The sequence below is a fragment of the Budorcas taxicolor genome, chromosome 11 (genome assembly GCF_023091745.1).
Source record: "Budorcas taxicolor isolate Tak-1 chromosome 11, Takin1.1, whole genome shotgun sequence".
Classification (NCBI taxonomy): domain Eukaryota; kingdom Metazoa; phylum Chordata; class Mammalia; order Artiodactyla; family Bovidae; genus Budorcas; species Budorcas taxicolor.
This window is the reverse complement of record NC_068920.1, coordinates 20868394-20889718: the sequence shown is the minus strand read 5'-3', so window position 1 is coordinate 20889718 and position 21325 is coordinate 20868394. Positions and strand designations below refer to the sequence as shown.

At 39.6% G+C, this 21325-nt stretch overlaps 1 protein-coding gene across 2 annotated transcripts in view; it reads left to right on the top strand.

Moving 5' to 3' along the window:
- The window catches only part of NUP153 (nucleoporin 153), a 66707-nt gene extending 49222 nt beyond the window's left edge, over positions 1-17485 (top strand). The window contains exons 18-22 of one of the 2 annotated variants that reach the window (XM_052647867.1): positions 899-1786; positions 4243-4599; positions 8601-8873; positions 15385-15556; positions 16133-17485. In XM_052647867.1, coding sequence (XP_052503827.1) covers positions 899-1786; positions 4243-4599; positions 8601-8873; positions 15385-15556; positions 16133-16217 — 1775 coding nt within the window. In that variant the 3' untranslated portion in view covers positions 16218-17485. The remainder of the gene's footprint in view (positions 1-898; positions 1787-4242; positions 4600-8600; positions 8874-15384; positions 15557-16132) is intronic. The other variant, XM_052647868.1, reaches the window with a different exon arrangement.
- Positions 17486-21325: the final 3840 nt, after the last annotated feature.

Sequence of the window (21325 nt, the reverse complement as noted above, 5' to 3'; positions counted from 1 at the left end):
TTTCTAGTTTATTCTGCTGCAGAAAGGCATTCTGAAACCAAGACTTTGATCTTGTCATTATAGTATTTGTATTTTTTAAAATACTGCTTCCACTCATACAATTCTGGTTCTTTCATGCTAAATACTTGAATTCTTAAGTAAATAACACATTTACTCACAAGATTTAAGAAGCAAGTTAACGACAGGACTCACAGTGAAAGGTCTGTCTCTTGTCCTCATTGGCTCATTTTCCATCCTTCCTGCCCTGCCAACGGCAGTAGTCATCTGTGGTTGGTTTATTGTATCTCTTTCAACGTTTGTTTATGCACATCACAAGCAAATGTACTTCTCTGTATTTTTACTTCTCTCTGCCTTGTTGGGAAAGGTTGTAGGCACCATCACCTTTCTGCACCCTTGTCATTACCACAGATGCGCTCGGACGTGTCTTAGTTCTTCATTTCAGCTGCCTGGGTGGCGTATGGCATTTTACATACCGTGAGTTTGTCATTCAAATAGACTCAGCTATAGACTTGCTGGGTTGTTGACAAGTTGCCTCCCACCAACTTTGTGTTGATTTATGCATCCACATGCCATATCAAGACTGTCCGTTACTCCTAGTCTCATCACCAGCACTGATTTATCAAACTTGTCTGATCTCTGTCAGTCTGATGGATGAAATGTGCCTGTGAGGCTCAAGATGATGGATGAGATGTGCCTGTGAGGCTTGAGATGTACTTACGCTGAAGGAGGGCCAGCTTGGTTCATGTTCACTGTCATTGTTAAACTAATGCTCTTTGAAGTAGGCCTGGTCTGAGCTGTTCCTGTCTCCTCCTGCTTGTCAAGGTTGACATTTTGTTTGACTGAATGGTATTTAGTGATATTAATCCAGTGTCTGTGTGGTGTCTTTATGTTTTTGAAGGCTTCGGCACATCTTCCTCATCTTCGAACGCAGCAACCTCATCCTTCAAGTTTGGCATTCCATCACCCTCTTCTGGGCCCTCTCAGACGTTAGCCAACACTGGGAACTTTAAATTTGGAGATCAAGGAGGCTTCAAAATTGGCGTGTCATCAGATTCGGGGTCTGCAAACCCCTTGAGTGAAGGCTTCAAATTTTCTAAACCCATAGGAGATTTTAAATTTGGAGTTTCATCTGATTCTAAACCTGAAGAAGTCAAAAAAGACAGTAAAAATGACAATAACTTTAAGTTTGGACTTTCTTCTGGTTTAAGCAATCCAGCTCCTTTAGCTCCATTTCAGTTTGGGGTGTCTAGTCTCGGGCAGCAAGAAAAGAAAGAAGAACTGCCTAAATCTTCATCCACAGGCTTTAGCTTTGGTTCAGGTGTCATTAACCCTACCCCCGCTGCTGCTGCTGACACCGCGGTGACCTCTGAGAGCAAGAGTGGCTTCAGTTTTGGAACCACAGACACCAAGAGTGTGTCTGTGGCTCCTTTCACGTGTCAGACTTCAGAAGCAAAAAAGGAAGAAACACCTGCTACCAAAGGAGGGTTCGCTTTTGGCAGCGTGGACCCTGCCCCTCTGCCATCAGCCTCATTATTTGTTTTGGGAAGGACAGAAGAGAAACAGCAAGAGCCTGTCACTTCTACATCTCTCGTGTTTGGGAAGAAAGCTGACAATGAAGAGCCAAAGTGCCCACCGGTGTTTTCCTTTGGGAATTCAGAGCAAACCAAAGACGAGGGCTCTTCCAAGTCAACCTTCAGTTTCAGCATGGTGAAACCATCTGAAAAGGAATCCGAGCAGCCAGCAAAGCCCGCTTTTGCTTTTGGCGCTCAAACCAGTACTGCAGCTGGTAAGCATTAAACCTTTTTTTTTTTTCACAAGGTGTCGACAAATGCAGCGAGTCAAGGGGTGGTTTACACTGGACATAGTTGAGAAAGTCCCAGTCACAGAACTCTGGGAAGGAGTAGAGGACTTTCCGATTTAGCTGCTCTGTGCCACCCCCGCCAACCCCCCTCCACCCTCCGTGATTCTGACGAAATTATCTGCATGTCTGATTTTGAGAGATGTAGCTCTGATGGAAAGCCCACAATATTTGCATATTTGTCTGTGACTTTTTCCCTTCTGTTTGAGCTTTTAAAATCAGAATTGACACACACTATTCATTTTTTTCCTTAAGCTCAGGAAATAACTTTCTAATAAAATCTTTATGTACAGGCCTTCATATACAAATAGCAATAGCCAGTCTTCAGCTGGCATTCAAGGAACATAGACAACAAATACAATAAATCTCTGACAGACAAGAGGTGGATATGAAAACTAAAATTGCAAAGAAAAAAATGAAATAGCATTTTTAAAAGTAAGAAAACCAAAAACATAGTTGGTGAAATAAAATCACTGCGTGGACTGAGTAGCAGGAAGGGAAAAAAAAAACAGCTGATAATCGGATTAGTGAACTAGAATTTCCCAGAACACAATGTAAAAGAACAGATTGATCTAAGCCATATCCACAAGTTCCATTGGAATAGGAGTGCGTAGAAGATGAGGACAGTATGAAGGAAATATCAAAGAAGCAACAGGAGAAAATTCCCCACATGTAGAGAAAGACACTGGTCTTAAAAACGACGTGTTCACTGCGAAGGACCAGTGAAATTTTAGGACACCGGGGCCAAAATCCTGAATGCTTTCAGAGAAAAGAGTTTGCCACAAGTAGAATATCAGATTAGCATCAGACTTCTCATTTGTAACACGGAATGCCAAAAACAGTAGAGCAGTGACCTCAAAATGAAAAAATGGTCTTGAGTTGAGAATTCTGTTAACCAGTCAAATACTTTCAGACTGTAAGAGCAGCATACAGATGTTTTTCAGACAAGCAAAGAATCAAAAGTTGAATACCTATGAACACTTTTGAATAATAAATTGGAAACACAAGAAAATGGAAAATTAACCTGAAAATATTTGTATGGAATTCAGCACCTAGGTACGAGCAGTTTTTATCTATAAAATTTTACTTAAACACCCTTCAAAGAAAGCAAAAACTAAATTATCCATTATTATTTAGAAGGAATAAAAATGAGAGGGTCTAATCAAATTTAATCCTAGTATCACTATACTATTTCCACTGAAACATACATTTTCAACATCCTATTAAGCAACTTGAAAGTGACCTGTTAGATTTATTGTCAGTTATACTGGTGCCCATACTGCAGTGTGACCAGCCCTGTCTAGTAGATAGTGTTGGAATTGAGAGATTATTGGAACAAGTTTTTTAAAAAAGTCGTCTACTAAAGGTAGCTGGATTCAGGGTCACCATATAAAGAATCAATAGCTTTCCTCCAAAAGTGAATAGTTTGGTAGCATATCCCATTTATATTTTCTAACAGTTCCAATTTGTGTTTTATAATATCAGCAGAACCTGCAACATGATAAATAAGAGAACATAAATGAGGTATTTTATACTTGTTCCTGAGTGAATATCCTTTCCTCTACCTCAGCCCCAATAGAATTTCAGTTCTTAGAGGAATTTTTGTGAACTTAACATGTGAAAATAATTCTAAAAATTCATATGGAAGGGAAAACTTGAATTGTGGAGAGAAAGGCTGACATACCGTCAGGTTTGCCCTACTAATATCCAGCGATGCTATAAGGCTGCAGTATTTGAAACAGTCCAGCAATGGTAGCTGTAGAGGTTTGGCAGTTTAGTATGTTGTAGAGTTACAACTTAGTGAGCAGGCTAGGGTGTACTAGTCTGGACAGCAAATTCAGAGAGTGGTCCAGTGAGATATGGATTTAAGGAGTATTTAAAAATAAATGTATATTTTGCAAATACACATAAATATTATGTATATATATATGAATAGTTTTATGTGTTTGACTATATCAAAATTTAACAAATTTCCATTCGATGAACTCACATATTAAAATCTTAATGATTCTCAGAGAAGGCAATGGCACCCCGCTCTAGTACTCTTGGCTGGAAAATCCCATGGACGCAGGAGCCTGGTGGGCTGCAGTCCATGGGGTCGCTAAGAGTCTGAGATGACTGAGCGACTTCACTTTAACGCATTGGAGAAGGAAACAGCAACCCACTCCAGTGTTCTTGCCTGGAGAATCCCAGGGACGGGGGAGCCTGGTGGGCTGCCGTCTATGGGGTCGCAGAGTCGGACACGACTGAAGCGACTTAGCAGCAGCAGCAGCAGAAGCAGTAATGATTCTATTTGCTAATGGATGCTAAGATTTTGGGGTAGGAAAAAAATGCCTTCTGTTATTGTTCTTAAGGAATTTTGTTTCTTAATTTCCATCTTACAGATCAAGGTGCGGCCAAGCCAGTTTTTAGTTTCTTGAACAGCAGTTCCTCTAATTCAAGTGCACCAGCCACTTCAGCTGGTGGTGGCATATTTGGTAGTTCCACCTCGTCCTCCAGCGCACCTGTGGCTGCCTTTGTGTTTGGACAGGCCAGCAATCCCGTGAGCAGCTCTGCCTTTGGAAACGCTGCCGAATCTATTACATCTCAGTCTTTGCTGTTTTCTCAAGAGAGCAAACCAGCAACCACATCAAGCACGGGTACAGCTGTCGCCCCATTTGTCTTTGGCACAGGAGCCAGCAGTAATAATACTGCAAGCTCTGGCTTCAACTTTGGAGCTACAACCACATCTAGCTCTGCAGGTATGTTTAAAGACAAAAACATGTTGTAGTTGAATTGGCTTTCATTATAAGTAGATGATCTCTTAGCATATAATATCACAAGAAGGCATGGCTGCATTTAGGTCGTCTCTAGCTGGGATGTTGTAATTACTCACTGTGGAATGAAGTACATTTTGAGTTTAATATAATTCCGGACCACAGCCTTGTCTAACTCAGTGAAACTTAAGCCATGCCTTGGGGGCCACCCAGGATGGGTGGGTCATGATGGAGAGGTCTGACAGAATGTGGTCCACTGGAGAAGGGAATGGCAAAACACTTCAGTATTCTTGCCTTGAGAGCCCCATGAACAGTATGAAAAGGCAAAATGATAGGATACTGAAAGGGGAACTCCCCGGGTTGGTAGATGCCCAAATATGCTACTGGAGATCAGTGGAGAAATAACTCCAGAAAGAATGAAGGGATGGAGCCAGAGCAAAAACAATACCCAGTTGTGGATATGACTGGTGACAGAAGCAAGATCCGATGCTGTAAAGAGCAATATTGCATAGGAACCTGGAATGTCAGGTCCATGAATCAAGGCAAATTGGAAGTGGTCACACAGGAGATGGCAAGAGTGAACATCAACATTCTAGGAATCAGCAAACAAATGGACTGGAATGGGTGAATTTAACTCAGATGACCATTATATCTACTACTGTGGGCAGGAATCCCTTAGAAGAAATGGAGTAGCCATCATGGTCAACAGAAGAGTCCAAAATGCAGTACTTGGATGCAGTCTCAAAAACAACAGAATGATCTTTGTTCGTTTCCAAGGCAAACCATTCAATATAATGGTGATCCAAGCCTATGCTCCAACCAGTAACGCTGAAGAAGCTGAAGTTGAACGGTTCTATGAAAATCTACAAGACCTTTTAGAACTAACACCCCAAAAAGATGTTCTTTTCATTCTAGGAGACTGGAATGCAAAAGTAGGAAGTCAAGAAACACTTGGAGTAACAGGCAGATTTGGCCTTGGAGTACAGAATGAAGCAGGGCAAAGACTAATAGAGTTTTGCCAAGAAAATGCACTGGTCGTAGCAAATACTCTCTTCCAACAACACAAGAGAAGAGTCTACACATGGACATCGCCAGATGGTCAACACTGAAATCAGATTGATTATATTCTCTGCAGCCAGAGATGGAGAAGCTCCATACAGTCAGCAAAAACAAGACTGGGAGTGACTGTGGCTCAGATCATGAACTCCTTATTGCCAAATTCAGACTTAAATTGAAGAAAATGGGGAAAACCACTAGACCATTCAGGTATGACCTAAGTCAAATCCCTTATGAGTATACAGTGGAAGTGAGAAATAGATATAAGGGACTAGATCTGATAGAGTGCCTGATGAACTATGGACGGAGGTTTGTGACATTGTACAGGAGACAGGGATCAAGACCATCCCCATGGAAAAGAGCGGATTCCCTGGTGGCTCAGAGGTTAAAGCGTCTGCCTGCAATGTGGGAGACCTGGGTTCGATTCCTGGGTCGGGAAGATCCCCTGCAGAAGGAAATGGCAACCCACTCCAGTATTCTTGACTGGAAAATCCCATGGACGGAGGAGCCTGGTGGGCTACAGTCCATGGGGTCGCAAAGAGTCAGACACAACTGAGCGACTTCACTTCGTGGAAAAGAAATGCAAAAAAGCAAATGCCTGTCTGAGGAGGTCTTAAAAATAGCTGTGAAGAGAAGAGAAGCGAAAAGCAAAGGAGAAAAGAAAAGATATAAGCATCTGAATGCAGAGTTCCAAAGAATAGCAAGGAGACATAAGAAAGCCTTCCTCAGCGATCAATGCAAAGAAATAGAGGAAAACGACAGAATGGGAAAGACTAGAGATCTCTTCAAGAAAATTAGAGATACCAAGGGAACATTCCATGCAAAGATGTGCTCGATAAAGGACAGAAATGGTATGGATTTAACAGAAGCAGAAGATATTAAGAAGAGGTGGCAAGAATACACAGGAGAACTACAAAAAAGAGCTTCACGACCCAGTGATCACGATGGTGTGATCGCTCACCTAGAGCCAGACATCCTGGAATGTGAAGTCAAGTGGGCCTTAGAAAGCATCACTACAAACAAAGCTAGAGGAGGTGATGGAATTCCAGTTCAGGTATTTCAAATCCTGAAAGATGATGCTGTGAAAGTGCTGCACTCAATACGCCAGCAAATTTGGAAAACTCAGCAGTGGCCAGAGGACTGGAAAAGGTCAGTTTTCATTCCAATGCCAAAGAATGCTCAAACTACTGCACAGTTGCACTCATCTCACACGCTAGTAAAGTAATGCTCAAAATTCTCCAAGCCAGCCTTCAGCAATACGTGAACCATGAACTTCCAGATGTTCAAGTTGGTTTTAGAAAAGGCAGAGGAAGCAGAGATCAAATTGCCAACATCCACTGGATCATCAAAAAAACAAGAGAGTTCCAGAAAACATCTATTTCTGCTTTATTGACGATGCCAAAGCCTTTGATTGTGTGGATCACAAGAAACTGGAAAATTCTGAAAGAGATGGAAACACCAGACCACCTGACCTGCCTATTGAGAAACCTGTATGCAGGTCAGGAAGCAACAGTTAGAACTGGACATGGAGCAACAGACTGGTTCCATATAGGAAAAGGAGTACATCAAGGCTGTATATTGTCACCCTGCTTATTTAACTTACATGCAGAGTACATCATGAGAAACGCTGGGCTAGAAGAAGCACAAGCTGGAATCAAGATTGCTGGGAGAAATATCAATAACCTCAGATATGCAGATGACACCACCTTTATGGCAGAAAGTGAAGAGGAACTAAAAAGCCTCTTGATGAAAGTGAAAGTGGAGAGTGAAAAAGTTGGCTTAAAGCTCAACATTCAGAAAATGAAGATCATGGCATCCGGTCCCATCACTTCATGGGAAGTAGATGGGGAAGCAGTGGAAACAGTGTCAGACTTTATTTTTTTGGGCTCCAAAATCACTGCGGATGGTGACTGTAGCCATGAAATTAAAAGACGCTTACTCCTTGGAAGGAAAGTTATGACCAACCTAGATAGCATATTCAAAAGCAGAGATATTACTTTGCCAACAAACGTCTGTCTAGTCAAGGCTATGGGTTTTCCAGTGTTCATGTATGGATGTGAGAGTTGGCCTGTGACGAAAGCTGAGCACCAAAGAATTGATGCTTTGGAACTGTGGCGCTGGAGAAGACTCTTGAGAGTCCCTTGTACTGCAAGAAGGTCCAACCAGTCCATCCTAAAGGAGATCAGTCCTGGGTGTTCACTGGAAGGACTGATTCTGAAGCTGAAATTCCAATACTTTGGCCACCTCATGCGAAGAGTTGACTCATTGGAAAAGACCCTGATACCGGGAGGGATTGGGGGCAGGAGGAGAAGGAGACGACAGAGGATGAGATGGCTGGATGGCATCACCGACTCGATGTACATGAGTTTGCGTGAACTCCAGGAGTTGGTGATGGACAGGGAGGCCTGGTGTGCTGCAGTTCATGGGGTCACAAAGAGTTGGACACGACTGAGCAACTGAACTGAAAGGAACTCTTGGAAGCAATTTTCTCATCTCATTAAGAGTGTCTTTAGTTTGTTCAAGTGTTTTTTAATGTTGTAAATAACCAGACACTGAAGATTATTTTATTAGACGTTAGTCCTCTTTATGCAGTGGTACATGATCACAGAATAGTCAGTATCTGCACTATGTTGCCTTTCTGATAGGAGATCAGTTGTCTTCTTAGATATTTAAAGACCTGAACATTTTTGGCTGCAAGATAGGAATCTTGTTAAATGCAGTTTTTTTGGATTCTGTATGGTTTTACTAAATAATGGTAGCAAGCATTGTATTTTCTTCATCAGTAATTCAAAACTTGTCCTGATAAGGTCTGTTCAGCAAGGTAAGAGTCTGCAAACAATCTTGATATGTGCATTTCAGTTTACAGACAATTGAGGATTATCCTCTATTTAACCATCCGTGGTGATTTAAGTGTGTCTCTGGGTCTCTAGGATCCTCCTTTGTGTTTGGCACTGGAGCTTCAGCACCATCTGCCAGTCCAGCGTTTGGTGCTAACCAGACCCCAACATTTGGACAAAGTCAAGGTGCCAGCCAGCCTAACCCCCCAGGTTTTGGATCTATACCATCTTCAGGGGCATTATTTTCTGCTGGTTCTCAGCCTGCACCACCTACTTTTGGGACAGTGTCAAGCAGTGGACAGCCTCCTGTGTTTGGGCAGCAGCCTAGTCAGTCTGCATTTGGCTCTGGAACAGCTCCTAATTCCAGTAAGTATGCAGTAATGGTGTAGTTTGTATCCCTACTTGAGTTTTGTATGTCTTCAGTACAGTTTTTTTTCTTTGAGTTTTGAAACCATGCACATCTCTTTTCTTCGATCTCTTGTACTTGGCAGAATAGAGACGTGTTTGTTTAGATTTACCTATAAACAGCATTCCCAACTCTCTTCCCAACACAGTTAAGCACTCTGTTTTGTTTTTTAACAAGGTAGGTGCAGGTTTTAAATAAATGATTGGTTTATTACGTATGTATGTATTTATTTATGTTTGGCTGTGCTGCGTGTTCGGTGCCTCGCTCAGGCTTTCTCTAGTTGCAGTGAACAGAGGCTCCTCTGCAGGGCTCGGCCTCCTCACTGCAGTCGCTTCTCGCGCTGTGGAGCACAGGCTCTGGAGTGCGGGCTTAGTTGCTCCATGGCGCATGGTATCTTCCCGGACCAGGGATCGTGTCCCCTGCATTGGCAGGTGGATTCTTAACCACTGGACCATCCGTATCCTGTTGATCAAAGTTTGAGTTGTTCTTAGCTGTCAGGACATGCAGCTCTGCGTGCATCTTAGTACATCGCAAGATTATACGCACTCTTTCTGATGGATTGTGCCAGTTCACATCGTTCCAGCATTAAATGAAGATCCTTATATTTGGATGCTACTTGATTTCATTTTTTGTGAATTCTTTCTGTAATTTTTTGGGGCCCTAATACTAATTGGTTGTTTTGCTTTGCTTATTGATTTGTAGAAATTCTTAATGTATTTTGAATGTTAGTGTTTTGTTAGCTAGTACATGTAGCAAAATTTCTTCTGTTCTGTGACACATGATAATCATTTTAATCAGAATTTAATGATTCCCAACCCCTCAATACAAAATTGAAGACGTTAGCTCTCTTTCACACAGCTAGGAATGCCTTCAGTCCTAATAGAGCGATACTGTGTGGTTAGATCACTATGCTAAATATGCAAACATTGTATGATATACTGTGATTTTCTTTCCCAGACAACATTTTGTTTTTCCTAGCCTTAGTGATTTCTTCTCATGGTTAATATTTGCTTCTCCCATTTGTATATAACTACTTTGTTTTTTCAAGTACTTTGGCTATTTCTCAGTATCTGAAATTTTACCACATAATTTTTTTAAGTTTTTTTATTGGCTTTTATTTTTGCTTTTGTATTGATCTCGTTGATGACCAGTATTATTTAAGTGTACGACATAGTGATCCACAATTTTTAAAGGTTATACTCTATTTATAGTTACTGTAAAATATTGGCCACGTTCCCCATGTTGTATAATATATCCTTGTAGCTTACATTATACAGAATAGTTTGTACCCCTTAACTTCTCCCCTGTCTTGCCTCTTCCCCCTTTCTGCTCACCACTAACAACCAGAAGTTCTTCCTGTGTGTCTATGAGTGTGTTGCCTTTTTGTTATATTCAATAGCTTGTTACATTGTTTGGATTCCTCAGATAAATGATTTCATACAGTATTTGTCTTTCTCTAACTTAGTTCACTTTGCATACTCCTTTCAAGCCCCTACGTGTTGTTGTAAATAGCAAAATTTCATTCTTTTTGTGTGTATGCTGGGATACTACCAGGCCACGCAAAAGCACACACACTGCTGCCGCTGCTAAGTCGAGTCAGTCGTGTCAGACTCTGTGCGACCCCATAGCCTGTGCAGCCCGCCAGGCTCCTCCATCCCTGGGATTCTCCAGGCAAGAGCACTGGAGCGGTTTGCCACGTCCTTCTCCAAAGCATACACACTGCATCTTCTTTATTCATTCATTTGTTGATGGACACTTTAGTTGTTTCCTTAATCTTGCTATAAACATTGATTGGGATGCGTGTATTGTTTGGGATTGATGTTTTGGGTTTTTTTTTCAGATACGTACTTGGGAGTGAAATTGCTGGGTCATATGCTAGCTCTATTTTTAGTTTTTTGAGAAACTGCCTTACTGTTGCAATAATTAGTGGCTGCACCAATTTACATTCCCACTGACAGTGTATGAGGGTGCTCTCTTCTCTACATCTATGCCAACTTTTGTTATTTGTGTTCTTTTCGATGATAGCTGTTCTTACAGGTGAAAGGTGATATCTCATTGTGGTTTTAATTTGCATTCCTCTGATGTTCAGCATCTTTTCGTGTTCCTGTTGACCACCTGGGTACCTTCTTCAGAAAAAAAAATGTTTATTCAAGTCTGCTCAGTTTTTATTGGGTTGTTTGTTATATAGATGTTGAGTTAGGTGAGCTGTTCATGTGTTTTGGATATTAACCCCTTATTTATCATACCATTAGCAAATACTTTCTCCCATTTTGATAGTCTTCTTTGCTGTGCAAAAGTTCTGAAGTCTAATTAGGTTCCATTTGTTTGTTTTTGCTTTAGGAGACTGATCCAAAAAAATATCGCTACAATTTATATCAGAGTTTTCTGCCTTTGTTTTCTTCAAGGAGTTTTATGGTTAGGTCTTTATGTTTTTGTATATGGTGTGAGGAGACATTCTGATTTCATCCTTTTACGTGTGGCTATCTAGTTTTCCCAGCACCACTTATTGGAGTGACACTCTTTTCTCCATTATATATTCTTGCCTCATTTGTCATATACTAATGACCATTAGTGTGTGGGTTTGTTTCTGGGCTCTCTGCTGTGTTCCTTTGGTCTGTGTGTCTTTACTCTTTGTGCCTATACTGTACTGTTTTGATTACTATAGCTTTCTAGTGTGGTCTGAACCCAGGACGTGTGACTCCTCCAGCTCTGTTCTTTTCTCAAGGTGGTTTTGGCTATGTGGGTCTTTTGTGTTTCCATACAAATTTAAAAATTACTAGGGACTTCCCTGGCAGTCCAGTGGTTAAGACCTCACTTTCCAGTGCAGCAGGTGTGGGTTCGATCCCTGGTTGGGGAGCTTAAATCCCATGTGCCTTGGAGCCAAAAAACAAAGCATTAAGAAAAAAAAAAGAAGCAGCAATATTGTAACAAATTTGATAGAAACTTTAAAAATGGTCCATATTAAAAAAAATCTTAAAAATATTAGTTCTGTGAATAATGTTAAGGGTATGGGTATTTTGATAGGGATTGCATTGAATCTATAGATTGCTGTGTGTAGTATGGCCCTTTTAACAATATTAGTTTTTTCAGTCCACAAACTTAGTCTGTCTTTCCCTCTGTGTTGCCTGCAATTTCTTTCATCAGTATCTTCCAGTTTTGTGAGTACAGATGTTTTACCTCCTTAGATAGGTTTATTCTTAGGTATTTTACTCTTTTTAATGTGATGATGAATGGGGTTCTTTCCTTAATTTCTCTTTCTGATAGTTCATTGTTAGTGTATAGAAATGCAGCAGATTTCTGTATGTTAATTTTGATTCTGCAACTTTATTTAATTCATTGATGAGCTCTAGTAGTTTTCTGGTGGTGTCTTTAGGGTTTTCTCTGTATAGTATGTCATCTGCAAAGTGATAGTTTCACTTCTTCCTTTATAATTTGGATTCCTTTTATTTCCTTTTCTTCTCTGGTTGACTTCCCAAACTATGTTGAATAAAAGTGGTGAGAGGGGGCATCCTTGTCCTGTTCTTGATCTTAGAGGAAATACTTCCTGTTAAATATGTTCACAATGGGCTTGTCAAAATGGCCTTTATTTTGTCAAGGTATGTTCCATCTATGCCCACTTTCTGGAGAGTTTTTAACATAAATGGATGTTGAATTTTGTCAAAAATATTTTCTATTAAGATGATCATATTGTTTTATTCTTCAGTCTTTTGATGTATATCACATTGATTTGTGGATATTGAACAATTATTGCATCTCTGGGTATCATGGTATATACTTCTTTTAATGTATTGTTGGATTCAGTTTGCTAATACTTCGTTGAGGATTTTTGCATTGATGTTCATCATTGATACTGGCTTGTAATTCTCTTTTCCTGTGATATCTTTGTCTGATTTTGGTGTCAAGGTGATGCCAAGTCACCATTCTAATGACCATTCTAATGGAGATTCCCTCTAGCTTCCTCTTAAAGGAATCTGTTTCCTGAGTGTCATATCTTTTTCCTCCTTATGCCCTTGTTTTGGGAGAATACATCTTCCCATGATATCTTAAGGACACAGGGAAGAAAAGTTTGAGACCTTATATTTCTGGAAAGATCTTTATTCTGCCCCCATGTTGGGTAAGATTTTGTTTCAATATATATTTAGAATGGAAATTACTTTTTTTTTTTATGATTTTGAGGGCATTTTCCCATTGCGGATGTTCTAGCTCCCAGAGTTAGTTGCTCTTGCAGTCTCTTTACTTTTGCTTTTGGTCTGTTTTTCCTTCTGGAGCATCATTAGAGTACTTTTTTGCCTCCAGTGCTCTGCTTATGAGGATGTTCCTGGTCTGGATCCATGTTATCCTTGATGATGTTAGGAAGGCCGTGTGTCCTATTTATTATAAGCTGCTTTCATGGGAATTTTCTTGAATTATTTCTTTGGAGATTTTGCACCTCATTCTTTTTTACCTTCCATTTTTTTCCCTTTGTCTCCCACTTTTTGTTGTATTTCCTGGGAAGATTTTCTCAATTTTATCTTGAAACACACCTGCTGAGATTTTACTTCTGCATGTATTATTGCTTATTTTCTTAGTGGAAATTGTTCTGTCGATGTTCTTTTTTATATCCTTCCGCTTTTGTTTTATATGTGTTATCTATTGATCCCTTGAGGATATTAACAGTGAGTTTTTGTTTTGTTTTTCCGTTTGATAGCTTTTGCTTTGTTTTCTCCAAATTGCTTTTTTTATTATTGCTTCAGTCTTAGTGTTTCTTACGAAATACTTTCGTCAGATATCTGGTGCTTCTTGCCTCTTACTCATAGTGTTTGGGTTTTGTTTATTTTAAATTGTAGTAAGAATGTTTAACATGAGTTGTGTCTACTCATCAGCAAAGGCACAGGTATTGGTAATGTAGGCACAGTGTTGTATGACAGAGTTCTAGAATCTGAGCATCTTGCATAACTGACACTTTACACCTGCTCTGAACAGCGCCTCTTCGTTTTTCCCCACCCCCACCTCTCCCTGCAGCCCCTGTTCTTTCAACTTGTGTGAATTTGGTTATTTCAGATTCCTCACAGAAGTGAACTCATGCATTATTTCACTTAATGTCCTCCAGATGTGTCCATGTTTTTTTCAAATTGCAAGATTAATATTCCATTTTATGTGGACACGTCATTTCCTTTATCTGTGCGTCTGTCTGGGGATGTTTGGGTTGTTTCTACTTAGGTTATTGTGAATAATGCTGCAGTGAATGAGTCCAGATATCTTTTTGAGATCCTGGTTTCAAGTCTTTTGGGTAAATACCTAGAATGGGATTGCTAGATCATATGGTAGTTTTCTCTTTAACTTTTTGAGAAGCTTCCATACTGTTTTCCTTAGTGGCTATGGCAATCTACCTTTCCACCAGCGGTTCACAAGGGTTCACTTTTCTCCGCATCCTTGCCAGCACTTGCTATTTCTTATCGATAGCTGTTCTGAGAGATGATATCTCCTAGTGGATTTGATCTGCATTCCCCCTGATGATTGCTGAGGTCGAGCATCCTTATTATATATGCCCATGTGTTGTTTGTGGAGAAATGTCTGTTCAGGTTGTTTGCCCATTGGGCAAAGGGTTTAATTTTAATATCATTGTAGGTTTCTCTAACTGGCTTGTCCTCTTGCCAAGAGCTGAATGTTAGTATCTTTAGGTTTCTCCTTTTGGGCTGTCACATTCCCAAGAGAAGGTTCTTGAAGCCTCTGTGTTTCGGGAGCTGAGTCAGGGCGGAAGGCTGCAGTTCTCAGCATTCGTTATACTCAGCCTGCTCCTAGTCCTTCTATTTTCAGTAGGTATCCTTGCCTCTGTGTGTGATGGGCCCCGCCGGTCCAGAGGCCTCTCCAGAGACTAGAAGTCTGTACTTCTGCTAGGTAGAGGAGGAGAGTCCTCATCCTGTTTGTTGGGGAGGGATTGATCTGGGTATCTGCTTCTTAAACAGTTACTGGGAAAAAAAAAAAAAAAACAGGCAGGATGGTAGAGTAACTGTTTAGGAAGCAGACTTCGTTCTCACTTCCAGAAGTACCTGGAACCTAAACCTTGTGGAGATGGTTAGTGTAAATGGAATGCCTTCTGTGCTTTCTCTTGCTACCAGTTTAGTATTTGGCTCCCGTTGTGCTTCCAGCTTCTAAATTTTGTTCTGTTGTCTCTTTCTCTCCCTACCTTTGTAAATTCCCCTTACTGCGATTTTAACATAAGTTTTGAAAAAGGTAGTGCTCAATATGTTGGTTGTACAATCTCAGTCAGAAGTCCACTCAGTCCTTTTTCCCCTTGGTCACGGGTGAGTTGGGTCACTTGTTGGAGGGTGTCAGATATATATTTTGTCTATAGAGAAATTACTTAATTTTTTTTAAGTGACCATAGGAGAACTTAACCCTTCACATGTTTTTCTATGTAAAAGTCAAGAGTCATTACTAGAAAACCATCATTTTTACCTTAATGAGGTTTTTCTGCTTCAACGATTTCAGGTTCCGTTTTCCAGTTTGGCAGCAGCACTGCGACAAATTTCAACTTCACCAACAACAATCCGTCAGGAGTGTTCACATTTGGTGCGAGTCCCAGCACACCCGCGGCCTCAGCCCAGCCCTCTGGCTCAGGCGGCTTTCAGTTTAGCCAGGCTTCAGCAGCGTTTACTGTGGGGTAAGAGAACTTTCTGTTGAGATATGTGCGTGTGTATGTGTTTAGAATCACCAAGGTGCAGTATGCTGCTGCTAAGTCGCTTCCGTCGTGTCCGACTCTGTGCGACCCCACAGACGGCAGCCCACCAGGCTCCCCCGTCCCAGGGATTCTCCAGGCAAGAGCACTGGAGTGGATTGCCATTTCCTTCTCTAATGCATGAAAGTGAAAGGTGAAAGTGAAGTCGCTCAGTCGTGTCCAACTCTTAGCGACCCCATGGACTAGAGCCCACCAGGCTCCTGCGTCCATGGGATTTTCCAGGCAAGAGTATTGGAGTGGGGTGCCATTGCCTTCTCCAGGTGCAGTATAATTGAGGTAAAATCAAGTATGTTCTCCACCAATTTACCATATTACTATCAAGCAAAAGAGCATGGGGGTGTGTGTGTGTGTGTGTGTGTGTATATAGGTGTAGGTATGCGGTGTAACAGTGTGCTTCCTGTAACACTGTCTCCCCACCCCCCATCACCAGTCACACAGTGTTATGATTGTGAGATTTTATGTGAGCATCATGTCACGTTACAGAGTTTTTGTTTTTCGCAGGTCAAATGGGAAAAACATGTTCTCTTCTTCTGGAACTTCGGTTTCTGGTCGAAAGATAAAGACTGCTGTTAGACGCAAGAAATAAAGGTCATGGTGTGTTACACACACTGTTAACAGCTGGTGCACTGCTTTCAGATACTGGATTGTACTATAATACTGGGTTATCTGAAGTCAGATCTGCCTAAGGACTTCTTTAATTTGGGAATTTTCCTCCTTTTTTCTTTATAGAAGCCCAACTTCACCTCTCCTACCCCCCTTTTTAAAAAAATAATAGCTAGACTGGTGATTGATTCTTCAGCAAAATTATTTTATGATCCAGCAAATTATTCACTGATTTGGCATAGGCTGGCAGAACCCAGGCATCGAGTCTGCTCGGAGAATGGCTTTGTATAGAACCTCTTCGTCTGCACCACCGTGCGCGTTGATATGCGTTTATGGAACGCATTGCAATTGTAATTATATCTGAGGAATTCTGTATAGACTAGAGAATGTTGAAATGAATGATTTCTATGCTGAGTTTGTGCTGGTGTATGTGTGAAGTGAGTGAGTTGGGTGTATCGTGCACTAAAATTTTCTGATAGAGGAAGCCTGATTAAAGAGTGGTCCATGCTAAGGACTTGTTAGATCTAGTTCGTTCTCCATTTAATAATTATATGCTATTTCTATATTGTCATTCTTCTGACTATCACCTGTCTTGCCTTTTTCATTATTTTATTATGAAACTTGTGTAAATACAATCTTGTTTCTGTACTTTTTTGGCATAACATAAATCTGTGAATTTGAAATTTTAATTTTGTGTTAGAAATTTTTTTGTTTGTTTAGTCTTGTCTCAGATTTTATTATGTAAATCCCATTATTCAAAGTTGCCTAAATCCATTTGGAAATCTTTAAAAAAAAAAATTGGGGATTCTTAAAGTGAGTTTATTGGCTTTTCTGATCCAGTTTTTGTTTGGACCAAAAACCAGTATTGTACAAAGTATTAAGCATATATTTTTATATTTACTGAAATGGACTGTGGTGACTTTGGATAATAAGGAAAAGTTTAATATTAAAGCCATGTTTATTACAGTATAATTAACATGTTAAACCATGGGATAAATGCCATCAATAAAAAATTATGAAATACTTTTTGCTCTAGTGTTAAATTATAGTGAAGGTAAAAGTGTTAGTGGAAGGGAATCTTTTTATAGAAGTTAACAGTGGTCAGTTAGAGAAATTCCAAAGAATACATTTAAGTGATTTGGACAGCTCCTAAGTGAAAGGGAAATGTCTGAAGGTACGCTCGCTGCATTTTTGTCTGGTGCTAGGAATCATGCCTACTTTGCATATAAATTGACATACCTTTTTAAAGTAGAAAATAAATGGAAACAACAATTTCTGTTTGTACTTGTATCTTCCTTCATCGGTGACTAGACAGTGTTTATTGACTGAATTTTTGGAGATACATACCCCAAGTGGCCCACAAAAACTTCAGTGGTCCTTTTGTGCGATTTCTTTTGGATTGTTTTATGGATTTTTTTTTGTTTTTTAAGAAGTAGATTTCTTTGTTATGGCCCATAAAAGAGCTCTTGGGGGAGAGCATTTGATAACTTTATTCTTCAATTTGAACATATAATTTTATGGTGACTTTTATTTTACTGAACTTGTACTTAGACTCTAAAATCAGTACTTTAAAATGTTTGAGCTTTTCTGTGTTTCCAGGGAAATGATTTCTGTTACTGAAATGTCTTAGGCCATCATCACGTGCTAGCTTGGAGTAGGAATTTTCTATTTATAATTCTCAACTTATTAAATAATAAATGTTTGACATGAACCTGTTTGGAAGGCAGAAGATGATGGTGAATACTAACGGAGTAATTTGGAAATGTGTGGGGTGTTAATGTTTAACTAAATTGCATGTTCCTTCCTTCTTAGTCATTGTTTTAGACCCATATGGATGAGGATATTAAGCTTTCTATTCTGGGAAAGATTTTTCATTAAAAATGTACCAGAAATATTTCATTTTTTTTTTTAAAGCTAGTAACCAAAAACCAAACAGGGCGAGTTATAAAAATTAAGTCTCCTATCCCCCCCCCCCAGAACTGAGATCTCTAGGGCTAGAGTTGTTTGGGACTTGGGACTTGTTTTTTCACCTCTATTGCTTTAACTCTCAGGCTGCACATGGCAGCTATAGAATACACTCCTGGTCGCAGTTCCAACCACATATCTTTCCCTACTGAAGCCCAGCCAACGTATCTCTTCATCAGCTTGGTGCAGGCTGCAGACCCACTCCTTGTGGCTGTAATAGCAGCCTTGGGTTCCAAACTCCATACACAGATGAAAGTGAAGTGCTGTTTGTGGAACATGGGGAAACGTTATGGAAAGAAAATAAATAGCCCACTTTTCATGCTGGATCAATGAGGAACTGTTTTTAACTGAAAACAATCTGACGGTAAGAAAGCCATATGCAGAAAGATTGAATAATCAGGTATGTTTATATAATTCAGTTGATTTGCAAGAGTCAGGTTGTTCTCACTGAATGTGTATCAGTATGTCTGGTGGGGTGTTGCAAATGTATATTCTCAGACCTATGCACCAGAGATGCATGTACTCACTGGGTTCAGATAGTGTTCAAAAATCATTAAATAAGTGCCTGGAAGACTTGGGATGCCTGAGGTCCAGGCGTGCCACTTCTAGCGTTTTTTGGTTTTTTGGTTTTTTAAGTAATTTACAGTTTGAGATGTTAAGAGAAAGTACAGTTCAGACAACTGAAGTCTAAGTCTTTAGCTAATATGTTATGAATTTCTCTTAGAATTATTCACGTAATTAGGATTTTATTACTTGAGATAAAAGTGTTGGACTAATGTTAGCAATTTATAACCAGTCCATGAACTTCCTGGTTTAACCTGGGCAAGAACTTACAGTTTCTTTAATATTAGTATGTCAGGTGCTGGCCCTGCCCTGTCTTGGAAACTGACAAACTTGGTATAGTAAAATTGAGAAAAATGGAATGTGTTGAGTCTGGCTACACACAACAGCTTTATGTCAGAGCTTTCCTTTCCTTTTCATGTGGGGTGACTTTTAGAAACTTATCTCTGACATCCACTGTAGTTCAGAGTGGAGTGGCTGGGTGCCTAACAGCACGTTGTCTACAGGACTCAGACCACACTATAGTTTAACTCCATTTAAGTTTACCTTTTATTATCTTTTTATTTCTTGAGGAACCTGTTTTGTATCCTGTCAGTCTAGTTTTGTTGTAAATGTTTGAATTGGGAATGCTCATAAGACTGGAATAAGATTAAATTGCCCAGCTCCTTGACTAGCTGTGACTGAATTCTTATTCCTCGTGTGTCACGTGGGTCTTTAATATCTTGCATGGTGGCTGGAATGGTTAACAGCTTTTACGGAATGGACAGGATTAGTTTAACATCAAAAGCTTAGTCATCTACAGCTAACTTGAGTGACTTGCTAAAAGAATATACCTCAAAGTGGATGATTTTTTTTTTTTGGATAGACTTCTATTTCTGAAAGTACTCATCTCCTGAAGGCAGAGAATGCTAGAGCAGCTGTATTTGGAAGCAAGAGATTCTAGAGCAAACCTCAAAGAAACAGGCAAAACACAAAAGCATTGGTGACCAGGTATTTATTGAGACAATACAAAGTGGTGGCATATCAATTATTAAAAATAGAATGCTGAATTTTTATTTAGTAGACAGGCCATCAGATTACTGTTTGTGGGTCAGACCATACTATAAATGAAACTGCAAGGAAATACGCATACAATCTGAGATGAATTTTACCCAGGCAAGTACATATTGATAAATTTTGGCCTTTGGCATAGAGGGGTGAGAAGTGGCAAGTACTTGAAATACTTGCCAGATTTTAGGAATACTGCCATTATTTAGAAATATTCTTTAAAAAGAAGAATAGCCTATTTTCATAGAGATAAGTATAGAAGGAAAATATTTAATACCCATGCTCCCATCAAAAAGCCCTTGATCCCCAAGTAGCAACAATTTTTCAACTCCTGTCTTTGTTTTGCTGGAACTATTTATGCCTCCATACACCCAAGCAAGTTACTTAAGGGAAAAAATCCTTAAGAGTTGAAACAACTTTTATTGTCATTTGAAACAAATACTGAAGACATACAAATTTAAACAAAATTCTCAAATATAATGCATTTTTTTTCAGTCCTAAATATTTGGCGAGAAATGAGGTGACTATTTAGGTAGAAAGCAGTAGCTTCTGAACCAGTGCCACATGAGTATCACAGAAAGTACTGGCTTTCTCTCTTAGTCACGGATTTAAAAGCACATTGCTTGCCACCACTCATTCTCACCTGCCTCAGCCCGGCATACACTTATTTTTCTCAAGGTCCTGGGGCTACTCAAGCTGCTTTAGTAATGGGTAGGTTTTCTAGATGCCTAAATTATCTGCCTATTTTGTCATTTTATGTATGGTATGTTCATTGAAATTGTATTCTCAGCATGACTTCTAATTTTTGTTCCTTTATTATCTTGTACAAGTGATGAATAATATTTATACTATGAAGACAGCTTTCTTTTTGCCTTTTTAGGCTGTAGAGCTGCAGTATGAGGCTCTACACAGAAAAGTCAGCATTTCTATAAATGAAGTATAATAAAGTATACTGAAAATAAAGAGGGCTCCACCCCAAAAAACCTTCCCCATTTTGTCATTTATTTCCCCTCAAATTTGGGAATCCAAAATTTCCCTAAGTCCTACATTCATAATCAGACTTGGATTTTCATGTAAAGGCAGAGTAGGAATAATGTTTATTTTGTAGGGCTACATAGTTTAACTTGAATCCTGAGATAGCTCTAAATGCATCTATATAGATATTAATCTGAATCAACTGTGTATAGCAGATGTGCAATATTTTAATGTATAAATCAAACTGGACTATGTATTTACTTTTGTTTTACTGTATAAGTAAAAATAGCCCAGGTAGTTAACCATCCAGTTATCTGAGAGGAAAGTATACATTAAAGATGAATTCCACAGCTATATGTAAGAGTACATTTCAACTCGAATTCCCAATCCAGGACAAAGAGGTGTGTATATGTCAATAATGTATACACTACTAATCAGTTAAGTATGTAACCATTTATGTAACCAAGTATGTAACATTTCCTAATAATCTGCTTTAACAAAGTTAGTGGATGGTTTTGGTTTGTTTACTGTGAAGGGCCATAA